This window comes from Protomyctophum parallelum, assembly GCF_964188405.1.
Source record: "Protomyctophum parallelum genome assembly, chromosome: 1".
In the NCBI taxonomy this organism is placed as follows: domain Eukaryota; kingdom Metazoa; phylum Chordata; class Actinopteri; order Myctophiformes; family Myctophidae; genus Protomyctophum; species Protomyctophum parallelum.
Window position 1 is genome coordinate 35,183,029 of NC_139697.1, and position 13,513 is coordinate 35,196,541.

Genomic DNA, 13,513 nt, shown 5'->3' on the forward strand with positions numbered 1-13,513 from the left:
TGAGGGCAAAAAGTCAGTTTTATTAAAAATGTCCATATAACATTTATTAAAATCTAATAAAATTATTCTTTTGATCCTTTTTTTCTCCAGGCCCAAGTACTGGGGTGCCAGGTCCCAGTGTTGAAAATAAATACATCTCATTAACATTATGGAGTGAGGCTGCAAGGGTCCTATTACTTTCCGTCTTTGTCCTATTCTTCCTCCTTGTCCCTTATTTGTCTGTTTCACGCAGTCAGTCACCTCATTTGTCACTTATCACAGTGAAGCAGATGAAAGTAGGGATGCACAAATTGTTCAACAAATGAACACAGTAGGAAACCATGAGATGGCGGCATAGGGAGGAGATCAAATAAGCCTATGATGCTACAGTAATGCATGTCACATAATTGTTCCTTTTAAAAATTCACAGGGATTAAAAACAGGTTGATGCGTCTAGTCAATTGTGTTCTTTAAAAATGCGGAGTCACTAGCCAGCAAGTTGACGTGTTGGGTGACAAGCACTGCACAAACTATTAAAAGAGAGCTTACAACTCTTGTGCAAAGGATATTTCTAATGTAGTGTATAATTAGGTCACGATGGACAGTAACAAAAGACAAATCCTGGCCTTTAAAATGAAAGAATAAGTTTGTTTCACAAGTCTATTGGAGAACGAGAACTAAACAACAGTGTAACCATAATTATACAGGGGGTTTCCAGAATCAGGTGCAAGGTATGTACATTTCATATCTCCCCTGCAAAATGTTTGAAACTCAGAGCTCTTATCCATTTGAAAACCTAAGGGGCAACATATACGTAGTTGTGCGCCCTGTCACACACCGAAAATAGCAGATCTACAAGCTCAGAAGTCACTACACATCACGCTGTGAGGCCTTGTGAGGTTGTAGATCTGTTATTTTCGGTTCGTGACACAGTGTGCAATCAGGTATAACAATCTCAGACCAGTAGACCATTTCATGATGTAACAGATCCACAAGCTTTGCATGCTGAAAACACATGCTGTAATCAGAGCAGAGTTATTCATTTTTTCTCCACTCTTGAAAAGCTGATTCCTGGAGATAAAATGGCTTCTATTTAATGAGGTTGATATGTTGAATGGGCCAGGTAAGTTGATGTTGAGTACTTATTTGAGTTTCCAATCCATGTTGTCGAGTGCTCTCCTCTTCTGCTGTACTTAAATAAAAAATAAAAACACGTAGATGCTCCCAAGTTGAAGTTGAAATTCATAAAATACATTCAGTCTCATTTCCTCCCATTCTATCGGCGAGAGAATCTGTTCTTGAAATTTTTGATAGTTTTAGCCATCATTGGGGCAATTTCTACAAGAGACAAGAGAGAAATGACCCATGAGATGGTTGAAATGACAGACAAATTAAAAACATAATTTAATTAGTACACTTTCTCTGTACATTTTTCTTAATACAAATTTTCTATGTGTTAATAAGAGAAAATGTGCGAAATGTGTGGCAAATCTGCAAAAAAGCTCACCGCTAGCTTTCTTCACAGATGTGAAAGTTGGGGTAACATTATCAACCAATATAAGGCAAAAAAATCTTTACAATATAAGTTATATTGGTTGTTAATGGCACCTTTCAGCAGCTGTCAAAGTTTCCCAAGGGAGTTGGGAAAAGTTTGATTGTAGACACCTTTATGAAGACATTTGTGAAGAAAGCTAGTGGTAAGCACCATTTTTGGTATGCATAAAGTGAGTGTAACAGCGTTTAATGCAATCAGATCTGTTCTGTTTGGATGTATAGGCTGTCAAGGCTTATTTTTTTGCCAGTAGGCGTTCCCACTAGGCATGTAACGATACACTCAACTCATGATACGATACATATCACGATATGAGGTTCACGATACGATTTTTCACGATATTTTAAACAAATGTATACATTTTTTTTGAGGGGCGCTAGCCCCTCCTATATACAGGTTTAATGTTTGTTTTTAGTTCAATGTTTGTTTTTTAAAAACGCCATTGACAATGAAGAGAATTTAATGTTTGTTTTGACACGTTTGTTTTACATCATCATTACATCACCATCATGTGAATAGACATGGATTAGATGACCATTGAATAAAGTATAGCTCCAAGCTATACCGAATTCCCTCCTCGATGTTGTAAGATGATAAGAGCGCCCCTCACTTCACACGGGTGTGATTTATGATTTATCTCTTTATTGTTAATGGCATTTAATGTTTGTGTTAGGGACAAGATGACGTACATTTTCTGTTCATTGTCAATGGTGTTTAAAAAAAAGTTATTTTTAACTAAAAACAAACATTAAACCTGTATATAGAGGGGCTGGCTCCCCTCAAAAATATGAAAATTCAAAACAGAGACAGCAGTAGTAGAGACCAGATCCATTGCAGTGCCCACTGCCCATACAGATGATGTCATACTCTGAGGTGGGATTTCCCTTCCTCCGAGTATGACATAAGCACAACATGGCGATCGTGTGTATATGGTTGATGCTGTACCACTTACTTTTGACCTGTGGCTTGTTGTCCACACGTGCTGCAGGCCTGGCAGGGCCTCCAGGTCCAGCTCCTCCAGTGGGTGCCAAGGAGGAGCGGGAGGAGCTGTGAGGAGGACTGTTTTGGGAAGAAGAGGACGAGGGAGCCGGTTCAGTAGAGACAGAGCTGTACATCACAGCAGGCCTTACTCTGAAAAACAGCAATGGGGACACAATTAGTACATGAGTAGGACAGATCCAACGACATCAAATCAATGAAATAACACATATCTACTGATTGTTGTGTGGTGTGTGTGTGTGTGTGTGTGTGTGTGTGTGTGTGTGTGGTCTTTAAACTGGTAGTGCCGCGGCCTAGCCCTGTGTTGATATGTCCAGTCTATCTCCTTTGTCTTGTACCATTCAATGTGCCAGTCTGACAGGGGATCACTACTGCACCCGACAATTTATTCCAGGATTGCTCTGTGTCCGTAAGCTTCTAGACAGAGACACCCTGTCCAGAACCCTACCAGATTTATAGTATACTAAATTGGCCTTAGTTTATTTGTACATACATTTAAAACAAAAATCATAATAAATAAATAAGACAAAAAAGGGGGAAAAAATCTAAACATGATGTCCTGGCCTTAAGGTAGCAGTGTGTGTGTGTGTGTGTGTGTACTGACTTAATAGGAGCAGAAGCTGCAGTAGAGCTGGCTGTGGACCCTGAAGTTGTACCAAACTTCTCTTGTCGCCGGCGGACATCGCGTGGAGGCTTAGCTACGGAGTTCACAAATGCCATCTTGACCGTTCTTCCTATAAGGGAGTAACATTTTCACTTTTATGATATAGCAGAGGTATGGTCAAATTATAGAAATAAGTGTATTAAACACTTGTGCAAGAAATCAATAGACAGTGATTACTGTGAAATGCCTTCATTATGGAATTCTGATTTCATGACATCCTGCAATTCTCCATATTCAGACCGCAGCCATCTTGCCAGCAAGGTGACACTTCCCATAGACAGCCCATTCATCCAAACAGAAAAGTCCTCTATAATTATATTAAACAACATCAAAATCACCAACATTGCAGCTGTAGGGAAAGCTTGAATTATCCTCTTTCAATCTTTAAAGTTTCTGTTTAATAAAAATCCACATAGACGTTTTATGAGCTACTTTCTGTCAAGAAATTCTTTGCAGATGATTATTTTCTAAGTATCAAGAGTATGGAAGCGCTCGTTATCAGTAAAGCCTCCTGCTGCCTCCTGCATTATGTGCAGTCAAAACAGGTGGTACGCATGGCCGTTGAGTGATAGTCAACGAGCACTTCCAGACTCCAGCACTTACTTCGAAAAAATATCATCTGCAAGGAATTTCTTGACAGGTAGCTCATAAAATGTCTATGGTGGATTTTTATGAAACAAACACTTAAGCTTTCCCTACAGTAGTGATTTTGACCTTGTTTAATATAATTAGAGAGGACTTTTCTGTTTGGATGAATGGGCTGTATGGGAAGTGTCACCTAGGTATCACCTTGCTGGGAAGATGGCAGCGGTCTGAATATGGAGAATGATCTGCATTGAGATAGCTTTTAAAGTAAAACTTTGAATCTAGGAGTGAATTGAATCAAATTACAGGTATTATTGGTATTATTACAGAGTCTTGCAGCACATTCATGTTTGCTTGTCTCCCCTCATGCCCTTTTCACATCCCAGAAATACGTTCCTACCTTTGGGCTTGTTGGCATGTGCAGAGCTGATGTTCTGAGTGAGCATCCGCAGGCGCTCCTCTCGCTCGTCATGCAGCCGCAGGTACAACTCACGCCACGACTCATACTCCTGGGGCGCTGCACGCTTAAAGTCTCGCTGACAATGGCGCCTCCACAGCTCGTCTGATTCCTCTATGAAACACTGAAAAAAAGAAATGTAAAGGATGAGGGACACTAATGCATGTTTTGCGCAGGCACTCAATCACTTTAATGTAAACTGCTATGTCATTGTGTGGCTGTGTCGTTACCTTATTTCAGGTACAGTAGCCAGTCAACATTATTATCTAAGAAAGTACTGTATTATGTATGTATTATGTATTTGGGCCTTCCAAAATCTTGCCTCTTCCAATATCTCTCAAACAGGGGAGCTAAGTGAACTTGAACTAAACAGGACGTGCTACACAGGCCATTGCCTTACATTACTTTGTTTACAATGGCCAGAAGAGAGCATAAACAGTATTTTACATCATGTTCAAGGCAACCAACAAAAATAAATCATATGATCAATGAATCAAAAATGAACATAGATGGCGAGAGCTGAGGGAAACATTGCAATGCAGATTGCTCCATTTCTTCTGGACTTGTGTTATTTTGCTACAGTATCTAACTATTACCATGTAACATTATACATCTAGTTTGATTATAGCCAAAACCAAACATGGTAGAATGCTTGTATCAAGACAGTATTTATGTAGCATAGTTGGCTAATTTAACAGTAAAAAACTAGCTTGTTCTACATTCTCCAAAGTTGTCTAGTCTACCACACCTTTAATTATCCTCCAGTATTACAACTGGCACTGGTGAACTGAACACGCTTTTTGCTTTGCCATTTTATCGATGGCAAATTTGCTTCATGCATGTACACTCAAGGTAGAGAAAATAAATTGCAAACTGTCATAAGACAGTTTGCCGTTTACCATTATCATTAAGTCCCATGGCAATTTGAGAATAATGTTGGCAGCTCCAGACAGCACAGACTGTCGGCTGTCGGCTAGTTTGAAAGCGTCGGGAGCTTGCCGGCAGCCGACGCATCGGAACCCGTTAATGAAGAACCGAGCATGTTCGGTCGGTCGCCGACCTCGGGATACGTCGCTATCCATGTTGTAGTGATGAGGGGGAAATATGCTCCACTGTAGAGTCGATCTCTACTCTGCCCGTCATGTTTCAGGGCCGACTACTGGTGTAGTGTGAACTACAGTGTGAACTCTCGGTTCCTATACCAATCGATTATCTCCAAAGAAAAGCTACCAGTTGCGTTTTGTTTTCGTTGTGGGATACAGAGAGGTTGCCAGATTCTGTGAGTGAAACAAGTGACCAGGTCTATGAAAACAAGCCCAAAAGCAACCAGTTACCACTTGAGCCCTATTACATCAGCTATTTTGTGCTACTGAGACACACTGAGCTCCATATATCACTCATGACACGAGCATAGTTGCCGTTTCAACACAGTGCCAGACTGAGACTGAACTAGACAAAGTGCCAATCGGCACAGGTCTCCACCAGAGCAGGTCAGGTTGTGGCCTCATGGTGGCGCTATAACAGGCTGTTGAGGAAGATTTGCGCCGGAGGTTCGTGATGGAGGGATGCAGGTACAATGTTTTTCCATGTGTGCATACATAAGTTGTATACAGATCGATGCAGTTATAGCTAAAAACAGGAATTGGCCTGTTATAGCGCCACCGTGAGGCTGATTTTGAGGAAAAAATTGTGGCATGTCGTCCTCGGCCTAGTGAAAATGTGCGTGTATAATTTAACGGAAATTGCACACCGTTTGTGATTTGTGGCCTTTTTTCGAAATGGACGAATCGTGTGAGCTTTGGAAGCTAATCTTAGCCAATCAGGATGGAAGATGGGAAATGGTGCCGCTCCGTGTTGATCACATGACTATGGAGATAGTGTATACCGATTTGCGTGAAATTTGGATAAAATCTGAAGGAGTAATAATAGAAAATGTGTTTTACATATGTGGGCCTCCTGGTGGCGCTATAAAGAGCAGATGTGAAAAATTCCAGGCAAAGGTTTTTCCTTGGCCTCTAGGGAGTTGGCATACAAAGTTATCCACAGATCCGTGCAGTTAGAGGTAAAAACACTTTTCGGCCAGTTATAGCGCCACCTTGAGTCTGAGTTGAAATTGTTCATGTGGCATTTCGTCCTCGGCCTAGTGGGAATGTGGGTGCACAATTTCACGGAAATCACGCGATGTGTTCATGATTTGCAGCATTTTGTTTGAAACTGAGCACTCCTGTGAACTTTGGAAGCCAATCTTAAACAATCAGGATGGAGTTTGAGAAACGGGTTTCGTTGAATGGCTCTAGAGAGACTGTGTACCAATTTGCGTGATGTTTGGACAAAATCTGTAGGTGTACTGTGCAAAAACTTGTTTTGCACAAAGCGGCCTCCTGGTGGCGCTATAACAGGCCGTTCTGGAAAGTTTGGGGCAGAGGTTCATCGTTGGCATCCAGGGAGTGTGTGTGCAAAATTTGGTGGCCGAGATTAGCTGCTCACGGACACACGGACGGACGGACACACGGACGGACACACACACGGACGGACGGACACACGGACGGACGGAGTGCAAAACATACTCTCCCCACATGCCTTCGGCCTGGTGGAGACAATAATGACCGTGTCTTGGACTTGCACACTCATAAAACAAAAGTGAGTGGTACAACAGCGCCTCCTGTTGGTACCCTAAACACACATACAGACATAGGGACGGACGGACATTGCTGGTTCTAGGAGTGGTTGCACCACTCAATTAGACTTATATAAAATGTGTGTTACCTGATTGCACTGCTCAATGCGATACAGCTGCTCTGGAGTGCACCTCTCCAAAACACGCTCTAGGATCTCAAAGGGGACCCCACCCACTTCATCAATAGCTGAAATTGATATATTGATTAACACAGAGCATAGCTTGATCAATTACACTTTTGCTTACAGCATACATAGAAAAAATAAAAAGGCTACCAGGATAGGCATTCACATTTCCCATTCGCATTCTTAAGCCTAATGTACAGTATACTTTGTCACATATGAAAGCAAGAACTTTTTCAACTGAAACAAGAAAATAAATGCATGTCACACCAGTTGAAAAATCTGTTATTTCAAACCGGAAGAATAATAAAAGCTCTCGTAGCCTGGGGCTTCTATTGAGAAAACTCGGTATGAGGGAAAAGGAAGTTCCAGATTGATGGTTCATGACTATAAAACAATGACTACAACATGACGTAGTGACATCACCCACTCCCGACCGGATCATAAACCCAAAAAGGAGGCGGATAAAAATTTGGTGGAAACTATTCATTCACCAATCTGTGCGCCCACCCCCACTCATCCTCGGTAGAACACATCGAAGAACACTGACGTCACGTTTGCCCAGGCATTTATATATATTTTTTGTAACAAAACGCCTGCGGTCCGCCGGTCCCCAAGGCAAGGGAAGAAGAGAAGTAGTGAAAGAGAGGGGAAGAGAGAGAAACAACCAGAACTAGGGCATTAACATAATAATCGAATAGTCGACTAGCAAAACACTAGTCGACACTGTTAATTGACATCCGAGTATTCGCTAATATTATTTTTTATATTTTTTATGATTATGATTTTCTTTTCTTTTTGCAGCTGTGAGCTCTGTTTTGTTGGTAGTTTGCCAACTTCAGTACTAATCCATTCCTGGCTGATTGTTTTCATATCATATACAAGCCTACTGTACGTGGGTTTTGCCGTCACCCTCACTCGTGTAGGAGCGGCGGACTGGTGGTGGCACTAGCAGCATTCAAGACAGTTTCTTTGGGAAAAGCATAATGTGATATGCCTCATAGGCTCATACGCTCAATGGGGACAACTACAGTGTGTAAATACTTTTACTATTGGTGAGTTTATTACTGTAGTTTGTTCAACAAGTTAGATTGGAGACGTGTCGTCGTGTCGTCCGCTACAGTAAAGTATAGGAGTTACTCCTCACTCTGCCCAATATTATCCAGTTTGGTGACAGTCAAACTACAGTAGCTCTTGCCGTGATTGCATGTTTCTTCACCCTTATCCAACAAAAAAACAAACCGCTATGCCGCACGATCATAGTTATAATAGTCGCGATGAAATTAAGTACCGTAATTTCCGGACTATAAGCCGCGGCTTTTTACCCATGATTTGAACCCTGCGGCTTATACAACGGTGTGGCTAATCTATGGATTTTTACAGCTAACGCAGAGCCATCTCAGGCTCTGAGCTAACGTAGCTGCGGCTTATAGTCCGGTGCGGCTTATAGTCCGGTGCGGCTTGTATATGGGATTTTCCCTAAATTTGGCTGGTGCGGCTTATATTCAGGTGCGGCTTATAGTCCAGAAATTACGGTAGTTGATCATCTTCATAGCCTGGCAGCCTGCTAGCTAGCAAACCTAGTATGTAATCATAACCTCCTCCTAGCTTGTAGCTCCTTCTAAAAACCAAAGGAACTGTGGTTGTAACTTGTTGTTGAACATTTAGGGTTGTATGAAAAACATCGCATGGTTCATTCCTCCTTCTCCTCCCCGCTCTCCAAACATTGTGAACAACGTAACATGCTATGCTGCTCCGTAGAACGGTCTTGCGCATCAAAAATAGCAGATCAACAAGCTCACAACGCGTCCATCCGTGAGTCATTGTGGACTTGCAACTTTGACTTGAAACAGCTGAGCTAATTTCGGCCAATCAGAGCGGCATTCAGCGTAATCTAGTAAGAGAGTGGCGACACTCGTGTTGACTCCCACTGTAACAATGGAATGCGGAAGTGCTCATTCTATCTCAATGGGATAGTTCCAATGTTTGGAACTACTGTATAGCCCATAGGTGTCGCCACTCTCTTAGTACTATTCCACTCGGCCTGCATTCACCGGCTCTGTTTTGCTCCACTCGCTGGCTGTTTCAGAACACAATGTTTTAATGCTTGATTGGATGGAATAAATATCATATTTTACCACTGACTAATCGACTATAAATCGATTTTGATGGTATTCGAGTCGACTATCAAAAATCACGTTTGGTTAATGCCCTAACCAGAACCAGTCAGTGATGGAGATTGGACTCACAGTCGATATTGTTCTGCAGCACACGGATGCACTGCTCATACAGACTCATCATCTTGGGCAAGTAGGCGGTCTTAGCTCCCGAGTAGACCGCCATCTTGGAGTGAAACCGTTTCCCAGTGAAGCCTGGATCCTCCTCATCATTGGACACAGGAACTGAAACAAAACAAAAGAGACAGAAATGGAGCAGAGTGCAGGAGAGGAAGAGAAAGTACGTTTGGACGGGGTTATACAAATGCTGACGCTTGCAGGAGAAACTGGTTTTGAAACAAAAAGTTTGCTTCCCATACATGTCATTCATATGTTTATCTATTGAAAAGCTGACATACAGGTAAACCCACTTTGTGAAGAGATATTAGCAGATTTGACTAAGAGTCGAAATTGCCCTTCCTCACATAGTGTGACTAGCACAAGCTAATAAAGGCCTCCAAGCTGCCAAGTACTAAGTAATAAACAGGATATCAATCATTCTAGGCGGTCATGAAACACTGTAGAAAATGGTTTAATAATTCCAAAAAGCAAAGCCTCATCTCTGCCACAAAGCTTTTAAAACTGTAGAGACTGAATAGAATGTGATAATAGAGACAACTCTTACACACTGAGGCAGACACACAACCTGAAATGGGCACTCTCTCTCTCTGTTAGAACAGTACCTTTACGCCTTGGTGGCGACAGTGGTGTTAGTTCGATGGAGGGTAGAGGTCTGTAGTTGGGCTGGATTGCTGGCAATGGGATGTCAGGGAGAGTTGGAAGACTTGGAACAGCTTCAACCACCTGAAGAGACAGATATATTTACAATGCGTTGATTTTGTGACTTGGAAGTCAAGATGGCATCATGCTTTCGTTGGGGGGGATGACATGCAGTAAAGGCCGGCGGGATCGGGAGTCGAACCCACGGCATACTGCCAGACTTGATTACCAGCCAAGGTGCCTGGACTGCTGAGCCACGGCCCAGGCCGAGTTGGGTAATATTTTAATGACTGAAGATTTTAACTAATGTAGTATCTAAAAATAAAGCCAAACAGGAAAATTGTTTATGTATGATATATGGCCAAAGCTTTGAACACAATACATGACATTGCTTTTGAAGCAATGTCATGTATTGTGGTAGAAATCGCCTTGAGGCACCACCCTGTGCTTCCTGTACTCACCCTCTTGCGTTTCTCTGATGGCGGGGTCGAAGCAGATGCCGACTCCCCTTTCTTACTGGTCTTAGTCCCATTGGCCTTGCTAGCTTTGGAGGATGAAGACGAGGAAGAGGAGGCTGCAGGGGGAGGGGCACGCACATGATGGGAAGAGGACGAGGCGTGAGATGGCCGACAGTGTGATGATGACGACGAAGACGATGACTTTTTCTTTTTCTTGATGACCGCGGGGGCATCGTACGTGAGGAAGGACTCGAATGACATGGTGGGAGTCTCAAATTCATCAAAGTCTTCCATCTTGGCCGGAGGCGGAGAGTCCTTGGCTGGAGAGTCCTTTGGTGCGACCGCTGGAGAGTCCTTTGGTGCGACCCGTGGTCGCCCTGGTTATACACAGAGGGATGTTATGGGAGGCAGAGGGATCAGTAACTAATAGATCGAGTGGAAGTCACGTGACGCAATATCTCTGAATCACAGGGAGGAGCAGACTAGTTGATTTTATAGAAGTAAACGTTTACAAAATGGTTTCAATCTCCCACTGGCATTACAAACAAACTGCATTTATTTGACCCATCCCATCTACAGCAACGAGCAACCAATGCAATGGAGAACATACAAGCTCTATACAGAAAGGCCACTCCTGCCGACTTTCTCAGCAAAGAATAACAGTCATTAAAGTTGTCTGCATGTAATGAAAATCTGAAAATCTCAATCCTTCAATTATTCAGGATTAACCACAATCTTTGCATCCTGTCCTGTGTGTGCACAAATGTCCCTGCATACATACATAAATAACTAAGCTACATCCAGTTGCCTGTATTTCATCATTACTGTATGTGTTATCTGATCCACTCCCTCATGCTGTACCGGAAGACGGAAAGAGATTTTAAGTGGCCTGGTCATGTGCCTGTAAAGACTATTCTAGTATACAGTATACTAGGGTAGTTTCAAGAAAAGTAAAAGCTTACACTTAAAATCAAAGGACTGTGCACAATGGATCAAAATTCTCATAATTTCAGGTATCTTTTTTGGGCCAATAGCAGTATTTTTTTGAATACATGGATTCACCCAGCTTACTCAAACACATGCCACAGAATAACGCAACACTCACCATCACTTCCTCCTTTCTTCTTCTCCTCTTTGTCCCTCTCCTTCTTGCCATCGTGTTGTGTCGAGTGCCGACTGTGCTTGGCAGCCTTGTGCAATCCACCGTGGTGCAGCTCTACATCTGCGCTGCGCTTCTTCCCCTCGCCCTTCCCACTGTCACAACTGCCACCACCACGATCGCCACTCTGTGTCTGTGTGTGGCGTTGCCGCCTGTCTTCATCCTTGAGCCTCTCCTTTTCCTTGCTGTGGTCACCATGGGAACTGTGTTGATGGTGGTTCTTGCTGGGCTCTTTGTGTGGCTTTACGTGATGGCGTGCCTCTTTGCGAGGCGGCGGGCTGGGCTCAGGCTCAGGCTCGGGCTCAGGACTCTCGTAGCCCTCAGACTGGTAGCCTCCTCTCAGTCCGCTGCCATGGGCCAGCCGCGGGGGGCTATAATGCTGTTGCTGTGGTGGTGAGGGCGAGTAGTTGGTGTGGTAGCCTCTCTCCTCCTCCTCCTCCTCCTCCTCCATCTCAGCATTCTCCTCCTCCTGTTCCCGGTCATCCTCCTCTACCCTGTATGAGTGCTCCTCCCCAGGAGAAGGATCCCGAGGAAGCCTGTGACCGTAGTTTGCCTCAGAGCCCCGAGAGTGTGCATGTGACCGTGTTGCCTCTTTGGCATGGCTTTTACTGGATCTGTGACAGCAACATTATGCAATTAATCAAAGGATAACCCTGTACAGTGACCACCACCTCAATAGCATTAAGTGATTTGTCTCAATGATTAGGAAGAGGCACCATATAGATCGTTTGTGCAAATACAGCCTATTAAATGTTGTTTCCCAAGGTTTTAGTCATAATTTTGGGATCCTCAATGTATGTCACATAATTCCAAATTTCCAATTATCATTTCCTAAATACCTGGATCATAACATTGTGCACCTTTTTCACCTGCAGTCCTACTATCACATTACCAGAGATATGGCTGAGGGAGACAGAGATCAGCAGCAAGAGATTGAAAACAATACACCCAATAGTTTGAAATATAAAAGCACTAAGCAGACATCCAGGCACATTACTGATCTTATGACATTAACCCATTCTGGGCGGGAACCCATTTTGGTGTTAGCATCATGTTATGCTTTAAAACTGTCAGGATGTAGAAGACATTTTTATAATCTGATCTCAGGTCAGAATGGGTTAACTGGATAAGATGCGCGCTGTGTGTAAAATCCGCAATACTTTGGCATTACGATAAATTTGAGGAATCCTGTTAGCCGTGTTCACCAGGTGTCACAAACACCAACCACATTTTTTTCATGGAAAAAAGTGTCATGGGATCGATCGTTCATCTAATGATGAACAATCGATTCCATGGCACTCTGGAGTCTGCATAACAGTTTGTCAAAAGTGTTAACAAATAATTTAAATTACCTGTCGGCTGACTGAGGAACCAGCTCCTTCCATTTGGCTACAAGATCTTTCGCAGCTCCGCCAGCAAGTTCATGCTTTCTAAAAGAATTCACCGTTTTCCCTACACCCGTTTCCTACAAGACCACAAAGAGAAAGTAGTGGTTAGCAGTACTGTAGTAGTGATTATTAATATTAGATTAGAGAATATACGTTTTATCTATCAGGGTTCATAGCCTTGTTTTGTTTTATAGAGGGTATGCGTGTGACATCATCATACCAAGAAGTTATGCAGGAACGCCTACTGAGTGGCAAAAAACTACTTTCTGGCATCGACAGCTCATACATCCAAACAGAAAAGTCCTATTTGATTCCATTAAATGACTTTAAACAACATTAAATTCACTTTGTCATACACATTGCCACTCGCTTTGCCACTCGATCTGCCATTCACTTTATGCATGCGCATACCCTCTATTAAACATGTAAATATCCGTGTGTATTGTTTTAGTTTTTTGTATTTGTTTATACTCTTTGTATTTCTCAATTTACTTCTACAGTTGTAAAAAAAATAAAAAATAAACATATCCAGACTAA

The 13,513-nt window shown here is 42.7% G+C and overlaps 1 protein-coding gene across 2 annotated transcripts in view; it reads right to left on the reverse strand.

Moving 5' to 3' along the window:
- Positions 1-13,513, reverse strand: part of eloa (elongin A) — a 24,926-nt gene continuing 11,413 nt past the window's right edge. For both annotated transcript variants that reach the window (XM_083764228.1, XM_083764227.1), the window contains exons 4-13: positions 12,941-13,053; positions 11,535-12,202; positions 10,433-10,806; positions 9,935-10,055; positions 9,285-9,437; positions 7,003-7,100; positions 4,180-4,360; positions 3,135-3,264; positions 2,484-2,662; positions 1-1,317 (exon numbers count right to left, since the gene is read on the reverse strand). In XM_083764228.1, the coding sequence (XP_083620354.1) occupies positions 1,256-1,317; positions 2,484-2,662; positions 3,135-3,264; positions 4,180-4,360; positions 7,003-7,100; positions 9,285-9,437; positions 9,935-10,055; positions 10,433-10,806; positions 11,535-12,202; positions 12,941-13,053 (2,079 nt within the window). In that variant the 3' untranslated portion in view covers positions 1-1,255. The remainder of the gene's footprint in view (positions 1,318-2,483; positions 2,663-3,134; positions 3,265-4,179; positions 4,361-7,002; positions 7,101-9,284; positions 9,438-9,934; positions 10,056-10,432; positions 10,807-11,534; positions 12,203-12,940; positions 13,054-13,513) is intronic.